General features: G+C 38.7%; 1 protein-coding gene across 1 annotated transcript in view; it reads right to left on the reverse strand.

The window, feature by feature from the left end:
- The window catches only part of RELN (reelin), a 521,559-nt gene that overhangs the window by 94,145 nt on the left and 401,305 nt on the right, over positions 1 to 26,109 (reverse strand). Inside the window, exons 28-33 of the mRNA XM_024250358.2 lie at positions 25,372 to 25,604; positions 9,767 to 9,924; positions 8,167 to 8,374; positions 6,273 to 6,349; positions 700 to 858; positions 323 to 511 (exon numbers count right to left, since the gene is read on the reverse strand). Coding sequence (XP_024106126.2) covers positions 323 to 511; positions 700 to 858; positions 6,273 to 6,349; positions 8,167 to 8,374; positions 9,767 to 9,924; positions 25,372 to 25,604 — 1,024 coding nt within the window. The remainder of the gene's footprint in view (positions 1 to 322; positions 512 to 699; positions 859 to 6,272; positions 6,350 to 8,166; positions 8,375 to 9,766; positions 9,925 to 25,371; positions 25,605 to 26,109) is intronic.

The raw sequence follows: 26,109 nt of genomic DNA on the forward strand, positions 1-26,109 counted from the left end.
ATCTATCTTTTTCTGAACATAGAGTCTTAAGTCTACAAGTTATGAAACACAGGCATGTCTTCTCATAGATTTTTTTTTGCTCTTCTAAGAAACCTTACTCATATCATTCATGTTCTGTGAAAGACAGTTCCAACAAAAACCGTCACTAGGATCACCAAGTTGTCTTAGGACAATAAAACTTCTTTTTTTTTTCCCTGAGAGCCGCCCTCAGCAGGGGTAGTTAGGCACACGGTTTTGCATTAGAAAGTTTCCTCCTGAGTTTTAGTTAATTTAGTCCTCTAGTTAATCAGATATTTTCTCTTTATCTGGTGATAATATATACCTATGTTTTCAGTGAATATCAGAGCAGTATCCATAGAGAGACAGTCAATATCAACTTGACCTCCTTGGATTCGATACCAGTTGGCTTGCAAATCTATAGAGCCATCAAATTTGTCTTGAAATCCAGTTTGGGAGCTGTCATTCATTCCTATAAGAACATCATCCAAAGCCCACTGGGCTGAATGCTTCCCTGCAATCAGATGAATAAAGGCGGTTAGAGAAGTTTCATTACATAGCAATATGAATATCTTCATGACTGTGATTTTAAATCAAATTGTCTAGAAATTGACAGCAAATTAAGAAACACACAGTGCAAGGTGGGTATGGATACTGCATGACCTAAAAGCTACCAGAAAGCTGGAGTGAGCAGTAACTTACCATGTTGCGGTTGCCACCATCGAAATGCTGTTGCAGGTGTCTTCGCCTCCTGTGGCAGGTCAATGGAAATGATCTGTGGTTCCAGGAAGGACATGAAGTCCAACTCTCGAAGCAAATGCCAGAGTATCCCATTGTCATTTGAATACTGAACAATAAGCCCTGAGTTAAAAGACATAAATCCAGTTACTCGGACACTTTCCTAGAGGGGAAGGAATAGTATTTCTTAAATGGTGAGACTGCAGCAACCTCAAATTTGTGTCTCCTAGAATGAGGGCACATTTGTGTAACTTCCAAGGAATGAGTTAGTGGACCCGAAGGCTCATCAATTTTTTGACAGTTTCTAATGCACTGACTCCCAGGAAATGAAGGAAAACATACATAAGCTCTTATAAGACTACTCAGCTTTGTATGAGTGATGAGTAAGTTGGTAAGGGGAACATAAAAACCTGTGTCAGATCATGTATCTGAATTTTAGATTCTGTTCTAAACATTACAAAGTCTCATATCATTATTATATATTCAGAAGAAATATCTCAATCTCCCTGGCAAAAAATCAAGTAGCTCTTTGCTGCTGATGCACTAGGCAGTAAGCACTGCCTGGTCTGAAATTCTATTAAGCAGAAAGATCCTTTTACTCGCACTTCACACTTTGTCAGATCTTGGTCAGTGAAGCCTAAGTGAAACCAAATTATTAAGTGGTGAAGCAGAAAGGCTCACGCCTCTCCAACGTTAGTCTGACTTTCGTTTCTCTGTGTCACCTTTTCCCCTTTTCTTGTCCCATTCATCCATGCCCCTCCACTGTCACTAGGGTGACATGATCCAGGGAACTGCACATTAAAGTGTAAGGGACCTCCTGTCCCTTCTAAAAGAGGGTGCAGAGAAAGCATAATGTTGACTGAAAGGAAAAAGTTGCTAAGGATGAAACTGTGGGAATCAATTATGTACATATGTGTGTGTGTATAAGTAGGTATAAATCAGTGCCTGTGTTAAGAATAAGACTGTGCCAGCCTTTATACCCGCTTCTTTGGTAGGAGGGGGCAGAGTGGTAGAGGGTATTGATCTAATTGCCTATTCTACTATTCCATAATTTTCCTAAGACTGGCACTACATATTCATAATTACGACTAGGGATACTGAACTACTTTTTGAGTATTCATAGATATTATGCTCAGTAAAGTTGTTATTTTTACTTTATTTTATATATATATATTTAATATATACATATATTTTTAATTGAGACAGGGTCTCACTCTGTCACCCATGCTGGAGTGCAGTGGCACGATTACAGCTCACTGCAACCTTTGCCTCCCCAGGCTCAAGTGATCCTCCAACCTTTGCCCTCCAAGTAGCTGGGACTATAGGTGTGTGCCACCTCGCTCGGCTAATTTTTGTACTTTTTGTAAAGACGGGGTTTTGCCATGTTGCTCAGGCTGGTCTCAAACTCCTGGGCTCAAGCGATCTGCCTGCCTCAGCCTCCCAAAGTGCTGAGATTAAAGGCGTGAGCCATTGCACTCAGCAAATTCTAACTCTTTTGGAAAATTATAATTTTTTTTGCTACACACAACCTTTCTGTTTCCCTATTCTCGACTAACTAGAACTTCTCAACCCTTTATCACATTGGATAATTATTTTAGTTTCAAAAATATTACAATAAAGTGTAGTGCTAAAAGAAGGCTGCTTATGGTTAATTAATTGCACATGGAATTATTGTCACTACATCTGACAAAGGATGATGCCAGGAACAAAAATGACAAATATGCTAAAATTAGAAATCTCAAGAGAATCAAACCTACTGTACTTAAAATAAAAGAACTAATCAGACTGAATGAGAGGATGAAAATATGTTCATATAACAGAACTCTTTGGAGGAGATAGCATGCTATATACAGGTGTAGGGATGAGGGTTACAGCTTCTGTTGAATAAGGTGAGACCCATGTGTTGGGAAAGGGACAGTCACACCAAAGTTCATGAAGAAAATGGAAGCAAGGCTGTTTCTTGTCTTTATTCTAGTCAAGTTGAGGAATGTGTGGCATAAGCTCTAGTCTCCAAACTCTGATGTTGCTCAATATATGTCCTATGGGCTTTTTAGTGTGATATTGGATGTCTGAGGGTGCAGACACTTCAAAATTCAAGTTTTCTTGTGGCTACTAATTTGCATTAATATGGTTTACATTTAATAAGATGAGAGAGAGACTGAGATTGAGATTACTTAGTTATTTTGAGGTGACCTAATCAGAAGGTAGATAATACTAGAAATGAAGCATCATGAGATAAACTGTCATTGGCTGGTCCTTTCTAGTGCCTTTGACTCAAAGTATGGTCTGAGACCAGCACCTGAATCACCTTGTAACAGGTTTTACAACCTGTGATGGTTTAAAAAACGTCCACACATTCTTTGACACTCATCCGTTCAAAAAGTGGAGCTTAATTCTCCTCCCTCTGAGTGTGGATAGTTTTAGTAACTTGCTTCTAATGAATAGAATATGGTGGAAGTAATGGTGTGTAACTTTGGAAACAGTCATAAAAGGCATTACTGTTTATTCCTTGCTCCCTCTCAGATCTCTTGCTCTGGGGAAAGCCAGCCTACATTTAGTAAGGACATTCAAGCAGCCTATGGACAGGTCTGCAGAGTGAGAAACTGAAACCTCTTGCCAACAGCAGAACTAAAGGCTTTTGCCAACAGCCATGTAAGTGAGCCATCTTGGAAGCAGATCATCTAGCCCTGGCTAAGTCTTCCAGTGACTGCACCCCTCCTGGCTTTTGTCTTGACTGCAACCTCACCAGAGACCCTGGGCCAGAACCATTTAGCTAAGCTGCTCCAAAATTCCTGACTCACAGAAAATGTAAGATAACAAATATTTGATGTCTTAAGCTACTTAGTTGTGGAATAATTTGTTATGTAGCATACCACTCCAATCCTACTAAATCTAAATTTGCATTTTAACAAGCCTCCCAAATGATTCAGGTGAACATTAAATTATAAGAAACATGGCTCAGGAGGTACATACTTCATTTGGTTTCTGTCTTCCTCCTCATTAGCTTTTTAAGGAGTGTCACATATACCTTCAGGCAGTAACAAGGTCTGCAGAGATGAGGGCTCCAATTCCAAAGGACAAAGAAGGGGAACCTCCCAGATAAGAATGAGAGGGTTGAGGAATGCGAGAAAGGGAAACAGCAATATACATATCTCATATCACTTGCTGAACCTCATTAGCCATGTCATCGAACACACTGTACATCTGAATAAACCAGGCCCTTTAACTCATCTACCAAGGTTTAAGGCATGTGAAACATTTCTCTTTTTAAACAGCAGCTCCATCTGCGTTATGCCCAGTCTTACTGAAAATAGCATAATTTTGATTTTAATTCCAACTATGTAAATTGATGCTTCAGCTTGAGTAAGTAAAGAATCTCTACTTTCATCACTGGAAGAGATTTGTTCAAGGATTTAAGCAGATTTACATTTTAACAACCAGTTTTCAATAAAAGGCTAAGAAATGCCTGTGGGATGTGAATTACATGGCCGCATTGAGTTTATGAAAGTGGCTCAAGACTAGTTGAGAAAAAGTTGCTTGTTACTAAAAGGATCCTCAGGGAAATCTGCATCGCAGGGCAGAAAATAGCACTTGTAAACAGAAGTTCAATACAGAGCAAAGACTCCTGTCTATTATATGATAAGCAGATGCTTTCTATTCTACCTTGCTCAGGATTTAATTTTTTAGGTCATACACAAATAAGGGTATGGATTTGTAATTTTCAGAAGGGTTATGCACAAAAATGTCCTTTAAATTTCAGTGTATCAAATGTCACTTCCTTGGTGAGTCCCCACCCAGACTATTTTCGAATCTAAATCAGCACCTCCCACTGCATAAATTTACTTTCCACCTCACCAGCCTATTTGTTTCTGTCTAGCCCTTACAATCTAACATTTTCTTGCTTATTTCTTTTCTTGATTGCTTACTATCTGAGTCTTCTCACTAGAATGTAAGTTCCCCTGAGGGCAGGGATTTACCCTTAGGTGGTCATTAGTGCCCCACTGGTTCTTCACTCTCTAGCACATGGTAGGTTTACACTTCTTTTCCCCTTCACCACACTTTTTCTTTCCCTCTGTCACATGGCTGGCAACATCCAGAATCTATGCGGCAGCCACCTTATTATTCTGGGTGCTGGAATGAGGACCTCGGATGACCCATGAAGAAAATGTAGCACACTTATTTTAGCCCACTGATATTAGAGGTTTATTTATTATTGCAGCATAACCTACCTCATGATGAGGGACATATCTGTCTTTTGGTGATATTGTATCAACAAAAGCACCTAGAACAATGTCTGGCTTAGAACAGATTCTTAATAAATATTTATTGTAGAGATTAGGGAATGCAAAAATGGTCTATAAAGCTTCTATACTGCTTCAGTAAATAGATGACTTGGATAATTACTAGACTAAAAGTACTGAGATATTCAGAAAAAGTTATTAAACCTTTCAGTTAGTGATAATATGGCCAAGGAAATGGAGAGCTGATGAACACAGCTGTTGGTAGCTCTACTGACTAATAGGTACTGTTTAAGCCCATGTGTTTTACACAGTCATACTGAGATATTAACAAACTTAGAAGGTGCAAACTCTTTACATGTTGCTGAGACCACGGTTTAGAGGAGGATGCATCTGAGAAACCTATGAATTTTGTGCGAAAAGTCAGTTCACATTCAAGGTCCCCTAAGGAATTATATCATATCTGTAGAGCTCCCAGAGGCCACCTATGCTTCAAGCCTTTTGCATTTCTTTCAGAACTGAATCATTTGAGGCAGAAGATGGTATGAGTGCCTAGGAAGGGTGGAGTTCAGCGCAAGGAGAGAAGCAGTGTAGTATGATAGTTATGGCATACATTCTGGAGCCAGTGTGAGTGGTTTGAATCCCTGCTCATCCACTTATTTAGTGCATGATCATGGGCAGCTTACTTGACCTTTCGGTGCCTCAGTTTCTACATCTGCAAAATAGAACTAATTATATTACTTATGGCAAAAAGGGTATGCTGGAAATAAAATGAATTGACACCAGTAAAATACGTGGAACAGTGTCTTGCATATAATAAGTCTCAGTAAAAGATAACATGTATTATTGCCAAGAAACTGCTCCTCCTACACAAGGATTCTGGTCTGCCCAGAATATAAGTTTATGGGCCGAAGTAGACTTTGATCTGCATTCAGTAATGCCCTATGCAAACAAGTCTCTAGCTTTCATGCTATATGTAAGAGTCTCTGCTATTGTTTTGGGATTTTTTTTTAGTGCCTCCCTGCGGATAGTATAAAGGAATAGGGTTCCCTAAAACAAATGGCACTTTGATTCTGCCTACACCCAGAGCAGACATGATATATTTCAGGCCTAAGGATCTGTATAACAAATCTTAGAGATCATGGCTCTGTGCAGCCACCGATTCTACAAAGCAGAAGAGAAGAGAAGGAACAATTCAGGGTAATGTATCAGTTTTCAAAATCCTGGCCAAACTTTGGGAGGAAAAAGGACTAATCTGCCAATAGTAACTGTAATTTCCATGGAAATATAACAGCTTACCTTCATTTCTAGTTCTTGGTTTGATGCAGGTAATGCCTGAAGTTTTGCTTCCAATTTGTATATAAAATTGAACAAGTCTGGGGAATAAAAACTTTAGTTTACTTACAACCATTTGCATTTTGACACATTAGAAAAAAAAACCTCTCGTATTTATTAAGTACTACTTTCAAACTCAAAGGGCATATGAGAAGCAGAAAATATGTAAATTATAGTAAGTTAATTCTGTAACCATTTAGAAAAAGTTAATTAATATGACCATTCATTTTATTCTGTAATAATGATCTAAACAAAAGGAAACCATTGAATATCACTTCATTGTGACAGTCTTATAATTTTTTTTTTTTTTTTTTTTGAGACGGAGTCTTGTTCTGTCGCCCAGGCTGGAGTGCAGTGCCGCGATCTCGACTCACTGCAAGCTCTGCCTCCCGGGTTCACGCCATTCTCCTGCCTCAGCCTCCCGAGTAGCTGGGACTACAGGCACCCGCCACCACGCCTGGCTAATTTCTTTTTGTATTTTTAGTAGAGATGGGGCTAACATGGTGAAACCCCGTGTCTACTAAAAATACCATCTGTTATAATTTAATGGAATTACTAAAATGGAAATTCCTTAAATCTAGTTAACACTATCCTTGGAAACTCAAGATGAAGATTTTTTTTTAAAATTATACTTTAGTTTCTGGGATACATGTGCAGAACATGCAGGTTTGTTACATAGGTATACACATGCCATGGTGGTTTGCTGCACCCATCAACCCGTCATCTACATTAGGCATTTGTTGCCCAGCCTGGAGTGCAGTGGCACAATCTCGACTCACTTCAACCTCTGCCTCTTGGGCCCAAGTGATCCTCCTGCCTCAGCCTCCTGAGTAGCTGGAACTACAGGCATGCGCCACCACACCCAGCTAATTTTTCTATTTTCAGTAGAGACAGGGTTTTTCCATACTGGCCAGGAGCTGGTCTTGAATTCCTGACCTCAAGTGATCCACCTGCCTCAGTCTCCCAAAGCGTTGGGATTACAGGTGTGAGCCACCGCATCCAGCCAAGATGAGGAAAAATCTAACTTAAGAAGTTGAATACCATATTTGTTTAGAGTCAGATAATTACCCGTCAGTTGCTGATGTAGACTCACTTGTCTAAATTTTTCACAGTGGGCCTTCAGTGAGTATGATGTAAATTATGCCTCAGTCCATAGCGACTGACAGAGAGCACCTGCTTCACAGGCACACCTCTGAGAGAACAATGCAGATGGAAAGGGAAGGAAATTGAAGGCAGAAAAAATATGACACAGGACCTCAGATTTTGTGAGGAGGTCTAAAAATTTTAAACATTTTCTCTATTTCCTTTCTTCCACTTCTCAAATAATTTAATTGCTCTTTTAAAAAGCAGTTTTATTTTAGGTGTGCTATTATTTCATGTGATCTTAAAAACCAAACAGTTCTTTATTTTTACCAGTAGGTGTCAGTGTAGGCATTTAAAATTTCTGGGGAGCATTTTTCAATAAGTGAATACAAATCAACTTAGATAAATGAGGATTCATCAATTTCGGACATAGAATGTAAGGTTGGAAAAATCTTTGTTTCACACAGCACACGCTAAGAATAATACCAAATGGTTTTCATAATAATATGAAACTGTAGAAAATCAAGCTGGCATACCCTAGACACACAGGCCTTGGTGATGACCACACATGGATTCATGAATTGCGGCACGGTCTTTGTAGAAACCACCTATTTTATTCCAAAGCTAAAGTTATCTTCATTTTTACATATCATAATCTATATACAGAAACATTATTGTATATATTCTCCATAACAGAACAGAATGTTTTAAGTTAGACTACATCGTGTGGTAAATAATATGTTTGTGAAAAACTGTACCAGTTAATACTTTTTACCTGATATTCCTGGTGTCCAGAGGGACCGTCCTGGCTTCCCTTTTCCCAGGGCCATTGAAGTAGAGAGATTTGCCATCATTAAGTGTTCCACAGCCAGTTCCAACCTGGGCGCCTGTTATCTTGTACCACAGAGGGCTGAGCTTCCCCTCAAACCTATCGAACATCTCATTGTGATTGGGGACATTTGACACACAGGTTCCTTGTGCAGCTTCAGAAAAAGAAATAGAGAGGAGAGATGCTTTGTTGGAATCATGAAACACGAGAAGGTCTATTCAACACATGGGCAAAGGAAGAATGTCCATATGGATTAACATTAGGGAGAGACGCCACATGAAAATTTGTATCTCACAACTGTTGGTCTTAAAGACATTATATACCTAATGCTAAATGGCGAGTTAATGGGTGCAGCACACCAGCATGGCACATGTATACATATGTAACTAACCTGCGCATTGTGCACATGTTCCCTAAAACTTAAAGCATAATAATAATAAAATAAAAAAAAAGAAAGACAGCCATCACTACCATAATCAAAAACACTATTCTGCCTCTGTAAGTTTTTATTTTTTGATAGAGACAGACATTGGGAAGACATTGGGAACCAAACCTTTTCATAGTTCCTGCTGCTGAGGATTTGTGTAAACTGAGAAACAGATTTCATCCACAATAAAATTTGCTCATTTGTTATCCTTCTATTCTAGGATCAATAGGGGCAGTCAGTCTCAAATTAAAAAAAAAATCCTTGAAACTGTGAGTGACAGCACTCTCCATAGAAGGCCTGCAACAACATATGTTTGTCTTTGGTCACGCGCCAGATGAAGGCTGGGATACTGAAAAGCTGGGAAGAAGCCTTTTGAAGTTGTCTCCAGGAAAAATAAAAAAAAAAAGATTTCGAAGCTTATAATATTTTCTCAATATTACTCTTTAATCTCAGCTCTTTTCATTTTTGCTTGCAGCAACATCCAAAGGTCACTGTGCTCAGAGATACTTTTTTTGTAAAGTACTCTTTTGGCAGACTTAGGTTTATCATAAGATGCATTTTTATTTTAAATGTATAAAATTACGTTTCCTATAGTGATGTAGAGGGCTCACAGAGGCCATGCAGCCATGCAGTATGTGGTTAAGAGCTTGGGTTTGGGTTTTGGAGAATGACTGCCAGGGTTTGATACTTAGCTCCAGCAACTCCCAGCTGAATGATCTTGGGATAGTTATTAAATCTCTCTGTGCCTCAGTTTCCTCAAATATAAATAGGGTTTACAGTACTATGACAGAGTTATTGTTAGAATTAAAGGGGATGAAATAAAAAGAACCTCAATGTCGGGCATGAAGTAGGACCTCAAGCAATATTAATTATTATTGCTATGAATAATAAACAAATCCTCTTTAGGAAATGAAATTTGTATTAGTATGTTTCCTTTTTGGAGCAGCTCAAAACTACAAAATATCCTAGCACCTCATGTGCCTGGGTTGCGAATTCCTACAATTCCTAGACTTAAAGAATAAATTCAGAATTTATTTCTTTGGGAGAATAACATGAAACACAGCAACTAGAGATGACTATTTTACAATAAAACCCTCAGACACATGTATTTAGCCTTACCAGTATACCCCAGGTCACAGAAACACACTCCTGAAATGCAGTCCCCATGGCCACTGCAGTAACTGGGACAAGGCTCGGATATGTACACTCCATCTAAACCAAATGGAGGCACGTTTTTCTGTGAGCTGCTCTCCTGGATCCATCGGAATCTGGTCTTGCTGTTGGGAAAAACAACACACCTGTTTCTTGTACCAACATCTCATATCAAAGCATTGGAATATAGAAAAATTCAGAAAAACTCAACAGAGACTTAATATTTAAAGTCATGTCTGCTTGACTGCACTTAACCTTCATAAGCTGTCTCTCTCTCAGACCTTTCTCTCTCTCTCTCTTTTTTTTTTTCTTTTTTTGAGACAGCATCTTGCTCTGTCACCCAGGCTGGAGTGCAGTAGGGTGATCTCGGCTCACTGTAACCTCCGCCTTCCAGGTTCAAGAGATTCTCTTTGGGAGGCCGAGGTGGGTGGATCACAAGGTCAGGAGATTGAGACCATCCTGGCTAACACGGTGAAACCCTGTCTCTACTAAAAATAGAAAAAGTAGCCGGGCGTGGTGGCATGCGCTTGTAGTCCCAGCTACTTGGGAGGCTGAGGCAGGAGAATTGCTTCAACTGGGGAGGCAGAAAATGCAGTGAGCTGGGATCACACCATTGCACTCCATCCAGCCTGGGTGACAGAGCGAGACTCCGTCTCAAAAAAAAAAAAAAAAAAAAAAAAAAAATTCTCGTGCTTCAGCCTCCCGAGTAGCTGAGATTACAGGCACATGCCACCAAGCCCAGCTAATCTTTGTATTTTTAGTAGAGATGAGGTTTCACTACGTTGGCCAGGCTGGTCTCAAACTCCTAGCTTTATGTGATCCGCCCGCCTCAGCCTCCCAAAGTATTGGGATTACAGGTGTGAGCCACCATGCCCAGATTGATTTCTTTTTCAGCATAAATGTTTGAATATTTTCTCACCTTCTGCTCTTTTAGTAATAAAATCCAGAAAGATATTCCATTATTTTACTCAATTAATATTCACCCTTCTATCACACTCAGTTTATGGATATCTGCAGAAGAGGCTGTTTGGGAATGTCTGAAACAATCTGTCTTTCTTAGGACAGATAAGGAAACTCTGGCTATTTGCTGTTGACATGCTTCAGGCGGGAAGAGCTAAGTTTGTACCGACAGCTCTATTCACCTGCGCCTTCCCTCCTTTCCTCTTCATCTCTCATCTTTAAATCACAAACATCAGTTTTAACTGCCAATGAACAAAAGAAGGACCTAGTCACAGTATTTCAAAACCCTGGAACACTAGTGGGCTGGGCTACTGCCCAGTTCTTCATCTCCTAGAACAATAGTTTTGAGGTTGCCAAACTAAAATTTGTCCCAATTGCTTTCCAATTTTTAAAATACATCTTTTCTTTTCCAGCATATGGAAACACACACACACACACACACACACACACACGCACACACACCCCTAAAATTTCATACCAGGGAACTATCTCTTCCTTCTCAGTTCCACTATAATCAAAGGATGAAGATGTATTGGTATATCCACATTCCAATTTATTTTGCTGCCAATATTTATAGACTTTTGAGTTAATCCAGCTTCTTAGTACACAAGGATAAAGAATCTTAAAGATTAATGAAGATTGTTAAAGACAACTGTAGATCAAGACAGCTCCCTCTCCCCTCTATTATTGTGAGGATAACATGGCAAGATCAGAATGGATTTCTTTTTGGCTCTTCAAGTGGCTTTGGAAATTTGGCAGCAATGAACCATAACCTTGGCTTTTTTCCCCCTTTCATTATTTTAAGTTACCTACTCATGGCAACTTTATAAACTGTAACCAGTAATGTTGTTTACTAGGTTTAAAAATGTTCAGAGATAATTGCCTATTAACGTAAGCACCAAGCCCCAGTTTCAGTGTAAGAGGAAGGTGAACATACAAATGTATTTCCTTTTGCAGCTAATTTGAAATATATTGATCTTATTCTTTTTAAGGTAAAAAGAATTGAATTAAAGAAGTTTAGAAAAACAAAGCGAAAGCAAAAAAAAAAAAAAAAAAGTACAGTTGTCTTAGTGTCATGGACCTTGGGAAAATTCCTTCCCTTGGAGCTGTAACATTATTCAGCCTCTGAAGGTATTTGTCCTCTTGAAGGAAGTAAATGGAATTAATGAACACCAGCATTTGTCAACTACTCTTAAGGAAAATGTTAAGGCCTCTATGCCTCTTCCAAAAGATAGACTGTATGTCTGTGATAAATGAAGAAAACATGCCAATTCCCTAATACAAGTCTTCTTGGATTAGAAGTCATGCTTGCTTCTTCTTTTTTATGCTTCTATGATAGAACCCAGAGAAACATGGATCCACAGCATCTGTGGTAAGGAAAGTGATGAAAGAGAAAGGAAAACTCCTTTCCCCAACTCCAGGCTCTCTCACCTGGGCAAGATGAGGGCATCTCTCCATCAGCTGCCCCATTTCATGGAAGAAGCCAGCTCAGATTTGGGCCCAGAAGAATTCAGAGGGTTGAAGAATCCTAAGTTTAGGTAGAATTTTAGAAAAAGTTTTGACAATTTGACAGTGAATGAAGGACAAGTGAAATCCTTTGACCTGTCTCTGATTCTTGGGCTCTTATAGTTTTTATTATTATAAGAGAATCAAGTTCTGATTTGGCCAGAGTGAGGAGGTATCCTTGTTTGCAGTTATAGATCCTAACACTTCTGTAGACCCAAGAAGCAGAATGCACTGTTATATGTTTGAGAAGGTAAAAGACCCCAGGAGCTCAGTACTAAGGAATGCTTATTCAGATTTAAAAAAGAAAAACACCAAAAGACTAATCATTTGGTTAATAGGGTAAGTCCAGAACATGGTGAATCATAGCTCAGAGTCCTAGATAGAAGACTGTATTTCAGAGTGAAAGGGCAAGAGATGGTTCCTTTTTCCCTTTCAATCTTTGCTAGTTTGTTTTTTGTTGAAAGGTGCAACTCAAAGCAATAAAGATTTCACTGGCCATGACCTCAGTACGTTTTGCTTCATTTCCATTTCTCCAAGTTATGCCTGGTTCCTGACGTCTGCTGCTACTCTGTTCTCTTCTCAGTGGCAAACTCTTGGGATTGAACACAATTGATTTAGCAACCTCAGGGTTTCTGGAATAGGAGGAAGAACTGATAAAGAATTCATTATAAAAAGTAGTCACTGAGAGACCATGAGAAGAAGAAAGGAAATAAGTAGGCTAAAGTTAACTTAATAAGTATGTCTCAATTCTATACTTTTAAATTAGAGGAGATACCGCCTTGCAATTGTTACTACTAATGTATTTGTGCACATGTTCTATTCTTGCCTTTTCAAGGAGACACAGTAGAACGTGGAACAATGATTTCTTGTTAAGTAGCACTGGATATATTTTGGAAAAATATGAAAAAGGAAGGTGTCTTCATTACAGCTAACACCTACTGCTGGTCTTTATTCCTTATTCAACATCCCTTCATTCAGTTAACATCTAGAAAGCATCTACAGCACGGTAGGCACAGTGCTAACGCTAGTAATACCATGAGGAGCAAAACCCAGACATGGTTCCTGCCTTCATGTGGCCCACAGCTGAGTGAGGAGACACACTTAATCAAACACCCACACAAATAAATGCACCCGTGCAACTCCGACAACCATTAAGAAGGACATAGAGAAGAGCATTTAATAGAGGTCTTGACTTGACAGGAAGGTCTAGAAATAATTTAGAGGAAGTAATGACTGAGAGAAAGAGTTTAATCTTATGTAATTTTATTAGAAATGGATCAAAGGTCAGGCGCAGTGGCTCACGCCTGTAATCCCAGTGCTTTGGGAGACCTAGGTGGGTGGATCACTTAAGGTTATGAGTTCGAGACCAGCCTGGCCAACATGGTGAAACTCCATCTCTACTAAAAATACAAAAATTAGCTGGGCATAGTGGCACATGCCTGTAATTCCAGCTACTCGGGAAGCTGAGGTCGGAGAATCACTTGAACTTGGGAGATGGAGGTTGCAGTGAGCTGAGATTGCGCCGCTGCACTCCAGTCTTGGTGACAGAGTAAGACTCCATCTCCAAAAAGAAAAAAAAAAGGTACATCATAGTGTGGTTTGACTATTCTATTCAAAAAGCATTCCCTTTTGTTTTGCATGTCCCAGATAAGGAAAAAGAAGAAGATATCATTCTTTCTCTTTGTTTCCTTCCCCAATTTTCATTTTTGTCTGGAGGATACCTAAGTGAATCGATTTCTGCACTGTACCCTTCCATCACCACACATTTCAATGTGATGTTGCATCTGCCTCTCAAACTAGGAAGGTTTCTGCTTGTCCTTTGCAGAGATGCAGGGTATTCTGAAGAATACCGAGCAACTTTTTTCTAGTCCTGCCCAGAGACACCCACTTTTTTGCACTCTACACAGGGTACCTAGAGCAGGCTACATAGCATATGGCCTGGATGGGGATGTCTCTGAGAGCTGTGAGAGGTGTACCAACATATATTCACCATCACCAATGTGTTTTCTGTAGGCAAGAGCCCAGTGAATTAATATGAGCACAAATGGCTCCTTTGATAAAATCAACTTAGACCTATTTCTGAAGGAGCAATTTTCTTGTAACTATTATAAGCATGTTTGCCTCATGGCAAAACAGCTCCAAATTTTAACAATTTTAACACTTAGAATTCTCAGTTTTCCAACACCGCATTTGGAGATATCTGAGTTTAACATATTGCAGAAGGAGCAACAACAGCTCATTTACTTGGGGGTAAAGTAGAAACATATTTACTATTCTTCATTTGAGGGCTCTTCATCACAAATGCCATCAAGCAGCAAGCTGGATGGTATCCAAATTAACCATGAAGCTGGATTCTAATGATGAATATTTTGTTTTCCAAAAGCTGAGGTCTAAGAAAATATTGATACATTGGGAGCCTCAAAATATTGGCTCACTTTGTGATGCTAAGGACAATCTGCTCTTACTTCTCATAAGTGGCTTTACCAACTGGGTTATTCCACCCAACATCAAACACACTGCAGTTTCAGATTCAGCTGCGTATTTATTACTTAATTCTTTTTTATTTCAATAGTTTTTGGGGGTACAGGTGGTTTTTAGTTACATGGTTAAGTTCTTTAGTGATTTCTGAGGTTTTATTACAGTGTACCCATCACCTGAGCAGTGTTCATTGTACCCAATATGTAGCCATTTATCCCTCACCTTCCTCCCAAACTTCTCCCTCTGAGTCCCCAAAGTCCACTGTGTCATTCTTATGCCTTTCTGTCCTCCTTCAGCTATAAATTTATTATTGGGCTTCAGGGAAATCAAACAAGATTTGTATTCCTTGGCTCCTCATTGCAGCATTGTAGCAATGATGTGCCACTTGATGTTCTCTAACTTCATGGCACATTACACTGATCTATTTGGAAGAGCTGCAGTTGGGCCACAGTTTTGGAAAGTATGGAGGGAGGAATGCAGTGGTGAAGGTGAGGAGTACAAGGGCTGCACGGCTGGAGATGGGCAGGAAGGAGAATGACATAGCTATGTAGCTGCAAAAACAGATATGGTCTTATGGAAAAAGAAAGATGTTCTCAGGGGGTGAAGCCTGGAGAGTACAATCAAGAGCTGAGAAGAACAGTGGATGAAGGAACCACTATCAGGGAACAGACCTGTCTTAATCATTGGAACGTTCTTGTCCTGCACATTGTTCTCAGAGGAGGGAGCCTTAGTAACAAGTCTCTTGCTGCATTTGGAATTTCTGAGGGCCAGTGACTGCTATGTGCTTCCCATTCCTTCCTTTTCGTTTATTATTATTATTTTTGAGTGGGAGTATCTCTTGTGGTTATCCTGACATTGTCTCACCATTTTATGTTGGGTAAGGGTAAAGCAGATTACCTGTCTTTACAGGTCTAGAAATCAAGGACCCATATTCACATCCCAACCTGATGGAGATAATACAACCACGGACTTGGTGTCTGGTGCTGTGATGGGATGAGAATTTGGGGAGTCTTGGGAGGACAGTGAATGCATTTTTCAAGTGGAAGAGATGTGAATTACTGGGGCTAAAACAGACCATGGTAGGTAGTTACAATAATGCCTCCCACTTAATCACACTTCCTTTTGTATATGCTCCTCTGTAGTGCAACTTTAATGCACTTCTTATTAAAAAAGGAAGTCTCTTTAGCCACCATTTAAATCTAGACTGGCTTTGTGACTTGCTTTGACCAAAAGGATGTGGCAAATGAGATGAGGCTTTGCAATTACTTTTCCTGTCTTGGAATGCTGGAGCCCGCCTAACTGAAAAATACTGAGATGAAGACCACATGGAGAGAAAGGTCCAGCTGACCCAGACTCTTATCAACTCATCAACGGAGTGCAGCTAGATGATGGAGCCCAGGAAGACCAGCAGAAGAACTGCCCAGCCAACCCCACGAAACCATGAGAGATAATAAATCATTATTGTTTTGAGCTCTTAAATTTTGGAGAAGTGTGTTGCATAGAAATAGGTAACTAAGCAAATATAATCCTAGGCTCTCTTGAGGAATCTAAACAAAAAGTAAGGAGGATTTTTCTTTTAAAAAGTAATTTATCTGTTTATCCCTGACTCTGTTTTCCTCCCACTGGTTAAGAGATGGCAAGATCTGGAACAGATGCCCTGGATCCAGAGATGGAAGTCAGGTGTTCAGGATGGCAGAGCCAACTTGTCAACTCTGAACTGCTCATTTTTGGACGAGTATATGAGAAAGAATGAACTTCTATATTGTTGAAAATTTGTTAAGCATTTGTGTTTGTGTGTTTCTCTGTCATAGTAGTTGGGTCTGTATCCTAACTAAAGCATATGGCAAGTCAAATTCTTAATTTCATTAAAGGTGGTAAATTCATCAACTCTGCCACCTATACAACAAATTTTGAAGGCATTTGCATATCATTTTGATAAACTACAAAGAACATTAGCATATAAGGACAAATAAATTACTTATGAGTTGGAGCCACTGATTGACAAACTTTCTTGAGATAGCTTGTGTTTAAAGATTATGTTTCAAAGTTTAGCAGATCACAGAAACTGGTACATCCTTAACCAAACAAATTCCTTCCCTATCCAGGAAGTTTGCCTACCAAAGGCTGTGGTGTAATTTTTTGAGGTATGCACATCTAAGTAACAAGGAGGCAGGGAGCACAACCAGCTTATCTTGCCAGATGATGCACAGTAAACTGGTGATAAATCAGGTGAAAGATGCCACAAACAGAATGGCCTCCAAGAACTTTATGAGTAAGACACGCCTATAGATTGTTAAGCTTTTACCATATAAGTCAGAATGAGATAGTTATGTTGTGGCAACAAACAACTCTCAATCTCTATGGTTTAACCTAGAAAAGTTTATTTCTTGCGTATTTTATATGTCCAGTGTAGGTTGGCAAGGGAGTCTGCTTATTGTAGACACTCATTGAGATGTAAGATTCTTCTCAATACAAGCTTCCATGGAGCAGGGAAGATGGCGAAGTGTACATGGGCTCTTAAAGCCATATGTCTCATTTTCATTCACATTTCATTTAGACATGCCAAACTTTATAGGCTGTGGGGAAAGTAAAATCCTCCATTTTTCTAGGGAGAAAGAAAGCTGGAAATATTGTTGAATGGCAATAATGAGTATCCAAACCATATGCTGTGTCATCAGGAAGCAGTGCAAATAGACTTATTATATTATCTCAGTTCTGAACAGAAATGCCTTGACTGAGTCACGATTAATGTTATCATGAGTGACAATTAATGTTGTTTTCTAGAATTCAATCAAGAGGCACCTACTTGAAAAACGTTTCTTAATCTTTTGTAAAATGATATAGTTAAAAATACTGATCTCTGTGTTACCTCTTCTATCTAGTACAAGCATAGATGCTATAAATTTATTCTGGAATACCAAGCCTAGAAAAAAAGCACACCTTTAAAAAAATCAGAATGTGTCTGCTTTCCTTTTTATCACTCAACAATGAGAACTAAATGAGCCTATATTTTCTCCCTTTGTCTTCACTGCCAGGAAGCTAAGAGTTAAATTTGTTGCTCCTTTAATGAAACGAATTCACTTCATGTTCTCAGTCCATTGATTTCATTCTTCCCATTAATTGATTTTTAATTTATTGTTTTATTATTTGTTTTAATAGTCATTTAAAGGGATCATTTATATTGCAAGATATCTCAACTTGTCTATGTATATGTAAGGAGGCATTAAATCATTAACAATCTATGTGTAGTGAAAGTCTGACATAATAATGTCTTATAACTCTTTTAGCCTTCAATACATTTTGTTCATTGCTATACTCTCAGTGTCCAGAACAGCACTTTTGTACATGCACACATAGATGCTCAATAAATATTTGCTAAATAAATGAGTAAATGTGTCTTACTCACAAGCAGGTGCACGTGCTTACACACACAGACATTTTGGAAATTTTGTCCCAGGGCTCTTTACCTCAAGAGTCACTACTTCAACTTGGATAGGTATAGCTAGACTATATAAATTCTTTTAAGTTATTGCGATCATCGAGATACATAAATGTTCCCTATAAATTGCAGCCACAGCACATAATAAGAATGTAGGCTGATCATAAACCCAAAAGACACAATCATGAACGCCATGATCCCTAGTGTTGAAATCCTGAATGATGAAAATCTCTAAAACCTAAAATTTCTAACATCTAAAATACCCCAAATCACAAACCCAAAAGATGAAAATCCCAAATGTTGAAATTCTGAAAGCTTAATTCTGGGGAGGGGATCAGTGCATTCATCACTGTATGCAGGATTGTCGCATCATATTAGTTGCACCATGTTCGGTGGAACTATTAACTTGTCTTTATTTGAAAAATAAGTATGGTTTAAAGAGATGCATATGGGTGCCAAGTTGACAAGAGATGGACTGTGGACTTAATTTCAGGTGTCAACTAGACTGGGTTAAAGAAAACCTAGAAACCTGGTGCAGCATTATTTCGGGCCTGTCTGTGAGGGCGAGTCTGAGTGGACTAGGTGGGAAAGATCTGCCCTCAGAGTTGGTGGCACCATCCAATTAGCCAGAAGGCCAAGAGAAAGCAAATACAGAAGGCAAACTGGTATCTCTCTGAGATCTAGGACAGACTTTTCTTCTGTTTCGCTGGTCATCAGAACTTCAGGTTTGCCAGCCTTTGGACTCCAGTACTTATATCAGAGACTCCCTGGGGCCTGAGGCTTCCAGCCTCTCTCTGAGAATTACACCATTGGCTTCCCTGGTTCTGAGGCCTTTGGACTTAGACTGAGCCATGCTACTGACATCTCAGGGTCTCCAACTTGCAGATGGTCTATCATGGAACTAGTTAGCCACCATAATCGTGTGAACCAATTTCCCCTAAAAAAATCCCCTCTCATGTATCTATATATATACATATCCTATTGATGCTGTCTCTCTGGAGAACCTAACTAATTCAGATTTGGTATTGGGGAAGCCAAATATCACTCCTTCTTACTGTATTCCTTATAATACAATGAAAGAGATCTGCAAATTTGTTTCCTCACAAAAAGGCTGTGACAAGTTAAGTGTATGAGGCGACTTAATAGTGAAAGATAAAAGTTTAGAAGATTCCAATTCAAGATGGCTGACCAGAGATATCAGACACCCATCCTTTCCACAAGGAAGAACCAAAATTATGAGTAGATAACCATACCTTGAATAGAACATCTAGGAGAGAATACTAAAGACCAACAGAAGACTCACAGGAAACACCTGAGGCACAAAAGGAGAAGGAAACAAGTAGCCAGCATGGCTGAGATTGGCCAGGAACCTAGAAAGGCTTGGAACTATGGGGAAAGAGCTTCAGCAGTCCACATCCCTGCCACAGACTGCTGCAATCCAAGCTGTGGGAGAGCGCCACTACCCACACAAACTCTGAAACTAGCATGGGTGGTGATTTGGAGACCCTGTGAAGGCAATGCACCAGAGAGGGAACTCATGCTGGGTCACTCATGCCCCACTCCTGAGACCTGAATAGCTGCAGCAGGCAGCCATTTGGGGACTGCTGCTGCCATAGGACTGCATCTTGCCCTTGGTAACAGCCCCCATATCTCCACATCCTAGGAGTTCCTGCTGATATTCCCAATGCCCACTTGGAAGGCTGCAGTGGAGTAGCACTGGCTGGACGCAAAGGTTCTGCAAGGTCCCCCAGTTCTCTAGCCCACAGGGAGTATTGCTCCCCAGGGAAAGGACAGTGCAGTACAACAAAAGGCACAGAACCTTACATATCAGTATTAGCCTTGAACGTAATGGGCTAAATCCTCAACTAGGAAGGTACAGACTGGCAGACTGGATAAGAAAACACAGATGCAACTATTTGTTGCCTACAATAGACCCACTTAATGGGTAAAGACACCTATAGACTCAACATAAAGGGGTGGAAAAAATATACCACACAAATGGAAAACAAAAATGAGTAAGAGTAGCTATACTCATGTAAGATAAAAGACCGTAATTCAATAAAAGTTTAAAAAGACTGAAAAGGGCATTATATAATGATAAAGAGTTCAATTCAACAAGAAGAGACAACCATCCTAAATATATATGTACCCAACCATGGAACACCCACATTCATAAAATAAATACTGCTAGGCCTAAGAAAAAAGATAGACAGCAACATAATAATATCGGTAGCTTTAACACCCCTCTGACAGCACTAGATAGATCACTGAGGCAGAAAATGACCAAAGAACCTCTGAACTTAAATTGGACTCTAGGCCAAATGGACATAACAGACATTTAAAGAACATTACACCCAACAACCACAGAATATACTGCTTCACTTCTGCACATGGAACATTCTCAAAAACAGTCCATATGCTAGGCCACAAAGCAAGTCTCAATAAATTTTTAAAAATCAAAATTATAGTAAATATCTTAGACCATGGCAGAATAGAATTAGATATCAATACCAAGAGGAACTCTCAAAACTATATAAATTACATGGAAACTAAACAACTTGCTCCTGAATGATCTTTGAGTAAGTGATGAAATTAAGGCAGGAATAAAAAAAATTTTGAAACAAATGAAAATAGGGACACAATATACCAAAACCTCTGAGAGACAGCAAAAGCAGTGCTAAGAGGAAAGTTTATAGCTTTAAATGCCTATATAAAAAAGATAGAAAGACTGTAAATTAACAACATTGCACCTCAAGGAAGTAGAAAAATAAAGACAAAACAAACCCAAAACTAGTGGAAGAAAAGAAATAACAAAGATCAGAACAGAACTAAATGAAATTGAAACCAAGAAAATGAATACAAAGGATCAATAAGATGATAAATTGGCTCTTTGAAAAGATAACAATAGACTGCTAGATTATGCAAGATAAAAAGAGAGAAGATTCAAATAAGCACAATCAGGAATAATAAAGGTGACATTACAACTGATATCAGAGAAATAAAAAAGATCATTGGAGACTCCTTTGAACATCTCTATGCACACAAACTAGAAAACCTAGAGAAAACGGTAAATTCCTGGAAACATACAACCTCCCAAGCATTAACTAGGAAGAAATAGAAATTTTGAACATACCAATAATAAGTAATAATTTTAAAGCAGTAATAAAAAGTCTTCCAACAACAACAACAACAACAAAAACCCCGGTACAAGATGGATTCACAGATAAATTTTACTAGATGTACAAAGCAGAGCTGGTACCAAACTTACTAAAGCAATTCCAAAAATTGATGGGAAGGGATTCTTTCCTAACTCAATCTACAAAACCAGAATCACCCTGACACCAAAATTAGGCAAGGGCACAACCAAAAAAGAAAACAGGCTAGTATCCCTGATGAACATAGACACAAAAATCCTCAAGAAGATACTAGCAAACTGAAAACAACAGCACATCGAAAAGATATACATCATGATTGAATGAGTTTATTCCATGGATGTAAGGATAGTTCAACACACCTAAGTCAGTAAATGTCATTCACCACATAAACAGAATTAAAAACAAAAAACATATGATCATTTCAATAGATGCAGAAAGAGCATTAGATAAAATCCAACATCCATTCATGATGTCGATATGATATAAACCCTCAACAATCTGGGCATCAAAGCAACACACCTCAAAATAATAAAAGCCAGGCTGGGCCTGATGGCTCATGCCTGTAATCCCAGCACTTTGGGAGGCCGAGGCGGGTGGATCATGAGGTCAGGAGTTCAAGACCAGCCTGAACAACATGGTGAAACCCTGTTTCTACTAAAAAATACAAAAATTAGCTGGGCATGGGGGTGCACACCTGTAATCCCAGCTACTCAGGAGGCTGAGGCAGGAGAATTGCTTGAACCTGGGAGGCAGAGGTTGCAGCGAGCAGAGATCACGCCACTGCACTCCAGCCTGGGCGACAGAGTGAGACTCCAACTCAGAAAAAATAAAAAATAAATAAAAAATTAAAGCCATATATGACAAACCCATAGCCAACATGATACTGAATTAATAGGGAAAAGGTAAAATCATTCCTCCCAAGAACTGGGACAATACAAGGATGCTCACCCTCTCTACACCTGTTCAACATAGTACTAGAAGTCTTAGCTAAAGCAGTCAAGCAAGAGAAAGAAATGAAAAGCATCCAAATTGAGAAACAGGAAATCAGATTATTTCTGTTCACTGATGACATGATCTTATACCTAGAAAACCCTAAAGACTCTTCCAAAAAACTCCTAGACTTGAAAAATGACTTCAGTAAAGTGTAAGGACACAAAATCAGTGTACAAAAATCAGAGCCTATACACCAATAACACTGAAGCTGAGTACCAAATCAAGAATTCAATCCCACTGACAATCTCCAAAATAAAATAAGTACCTAGGAATACATTTAACCAAGGAGATGAATCATCTCTGCAAGGAAAACTAGAAAACACTGTAGATGGAAGAAACTGTAGATCACAAAAACAAATGGAAAAAATCCTGTGCTCATGGATTGGAAGAATCAACATTGTTAAAATGACCACAATGCCCAAAGCAATCTACAGATTCCTATGAAATTACCAATGTCATTTTTCACAGAATTAGAAAAAACAACCCTAAAATTAATATAGAATCCAAAAAGAGTCTGAAGAGCCAAAGCAACCCTAAACAAAAAGAAGGAAGCAAGAGGCATCACCTTACCTGACTTCAAATAACGCTACAAAGCAATAGTAACCAAAACACCATGATACTGGTATAAAAATAGACACACAGACCAATGGAACAGAATAGAGAATCCAGAAACAAAGCCCCAGATTTACAGCAAACTAATCTTTGACAAAGCTGACAAGAACTTACACTGGAGAAAGGACACCCTCTGCAATAAATAGTGCAGGGAAAATTAAATAGCCACATGCAGAAGAATGAAATTGGACCCATATCTCTCACCATATACAAAAATCAACTCAAAGTGGATTAAAGACTTAAACATAAGGCCCCAAACTACAAAAATTCTAGAAGAAAACCTCTGGGAAACTCTCCTGGATATTGGTCTAGAAAGAATTTGTGACTAAGACCTCAAAAGCACAGCCAACAAAAACAAAAACAGACAAGTAAGACTTTGTTAAACTAAAAAGCTTCTGCACAATAAAATAAATAATCTACAGAGTGAAGAGACAACCTATGGGATGGGAAAAAATATTTGTAACTTTTCATCCAACAGGGGACCAATATAATAGGAACAGAGTATACAAAGAACTCAAACAACAGCAACATAAATAAATAAATAAAACCAAAAGGTGGGCAAAGGCAAAGAATAGACATTTCTCAAAAGAAGACATACAAATGTGAAAAGGTATATGAAAAAATGTCAACATCGCTAATCATCAGAGAAATGAAAATCAAAACCACAATAAAATATTGTCTTACCCCAGTCACAGTGGTTATTATTCAAAAGACAAACAAACAGATGTTGGTGATGATATGAAGAAAAGGGAACTCTTATACACTGTTGGTGGGAATGTAAACTAGTACAGCCACTGTGGAAAACAGTATGGAGATTTCTCAAAAAACTAAAAATAAAATTACCATATGATCCAGTAATCCTACTACTGGGTGTCTACCCAAAGAAAAAGAAATCAATATATCAAAGGGATACCTGCACTTTTGTGTTTATTGCAGAACTGTTTGTTCACAATAGCTAAGATACGGAATCAACCTAAATGTTAATCAACAGATAAATGGATATACACAATGAAATACTATTTGGCCATAGAGAAGAATGAAAAAATGTGATTTCCAGCAACATGGATGGAACCGGAGGTCATTATTTCATGTGAAATAAGCCAGGGTCAAAAAGACAAATATTGCATATTCTTAGATATGTGTGGGAGCTAAAATATCAGATCACATGTTTTTCATACATGGAGGTAGAGAGTGGAAAGAGAGATAACAGAGACTAGGAAGGGTACCAAGGGAGGGAGTGAGGAGGATGAAAAGAAGTGGGTTAAAAGGTACAAACATACAGTAAGATAGAAGGAATAAATTCAATGCTTGATAGCAGAGAAGGGTGACTATACTTAACAAAAGTATACTGTATTCAAGTGATGGACGCCCTAAATATCCTGACACAATCAGTATGCATTATGTACATGTAACAATATTTCACATGTACTCTGACAAATAAGACAAAAGTGTAAAAGCTAGTTATTACTGGTGCTATGAAAGCAGAAAATTGCTTAATTGCAATGGCTGAACAATAACCAGATTTTCAGACAGCATATCCCTACAAACTTTGTAGACCACAACCACTCTCCAAATATAAGCATAGTGAGTATTTTGAAGATCATAGAAGTGAAAACAATACAAGAAATCTCCAAAAATACAAGAAATCTCCCCCCCCTCAAATTATCCAGTCATAGGATTTCTGCCCTTCCCACACTGTGCCAATTTGCTATGCTTTCTATTTGATGAGCTATATCTTCACATAATTTCCAATATGGGATGTGTAAATTATGTAAGGACTTTTAGAGAGTTATAATTTGTTTTATGCATTTTTTTTGCGCAAATTTGACTCCACAAAAGTGCAATGTTGACGTTGTGTGTATGTCGGTGTACCTAAAAATGTTGAAAAAACTTCCTCAGTAAAGGGAGAGACATCTTTTTCATACATCTGCTTTTGTGAAAGATAAAATTTCTTCAGGTCTTAGCTTTTTGGTGACTGCATATGCAGTGGTGACCCACTGAGGTTTTTGATCAATCTCATCAAAAGAGTTAAATTGTCTGTATTTCAGATGGCCACATTTATAAAGCTGAGTGCAAACAATTACCCACCACGGTGATACACATTTATACATTTTGCTTTTTGACCTATTTCTTTATGTATACATTTTGTCTGCTCATAAATGTTAAGCCAATGCAACAGTCTTTAGTATATCTGAATGTTTATGCTTGCAAAAATAAGTATTGTGTAAAGTGGCCTATGAAGTGTTCTGTCATGTTTTTGTTTCTCAAATAAATCCCCTTTTAAGATATAAATAAATGTTTTAAAAATTATTTTTCCCAGAATTGTATTTTCAGGATTTTGATCTTTCAGGATTACAACACTTAGGGTTATAGCATTTGGGACTGTGTCTTTCTTAATGGCCCAAACCCATTAAGAATGATTCCTTTACCTGGATGCAAGAGACCTTGGAATAACAATGGTGATTCTTGTCCATTCTTCAAAGTCCCCTGTGTGATACATGGTGGGCTCACTTAGTTCTCTGGAGTTTCCTTCACATCCTTTGCCTGCAGAAGCCGGGTAACAGCCTTCTTTCACCAGAAACCAGGACATTCCAGCATCATGAGAGTACTGAAGAAGAACTGGAGCAGTACTGCTGAATTGATTGGCACAACCTATGTTTAGCTGTTAAAAGGAAGGACAAGAATTATATAAGATTTTGGTTCTAAGTCATCACTCAACAAATTAGATGCTACAGCATCCAGGGTGCCTTCTAATGGGTCTGCATTGAATTTACAATGATAGGAATTGTGAGCTCAGTCCCAACCAAGACCCTTCAATAGATTCTGGAATTCTTTAAGCAAACAACAGGTACTTTTTACTAGAAAGCTGGACTCATTTTGTGGATTTCTTGGGATTATAGGAGAGAAGAGAGAAGCACAGTGTCTGTGGTTCTTCAGTCTCAGACAAAAGATATGCCAAGAAGCTGCTTTTTTCTCCCTCCTCAGAGGGTGCAAACAGAGGAAACCATAAGATGGAGAAGCAGCTGTTTTCTTCAGTACAGGAAGGTTTCAGTGGAATGAGAATCCTTCTTCTGTCTCCTTGCCAAAGCTCATTAAAGATCAGTGTCAACTGGCTGGGTGCTGTAGCTCACGCCTGTAATCCCAGCACTTTGGGAGGCCAAGGTGGA

The sequence above is a fragment of the Pongo abelii genome, chromosome 6 (genome assembly GCF_028885655.2).
Source record: "Pongo abelii isolate AG06213 chromosome 6, NHGRI_mPonAbe1-v2.0_pri, whole genome shotgun sequence".
NCBI lineage: Eukaryota > Metazoa > Chordata > Mammalia > Primates > Hominidae > Pongo > Pongo abelii.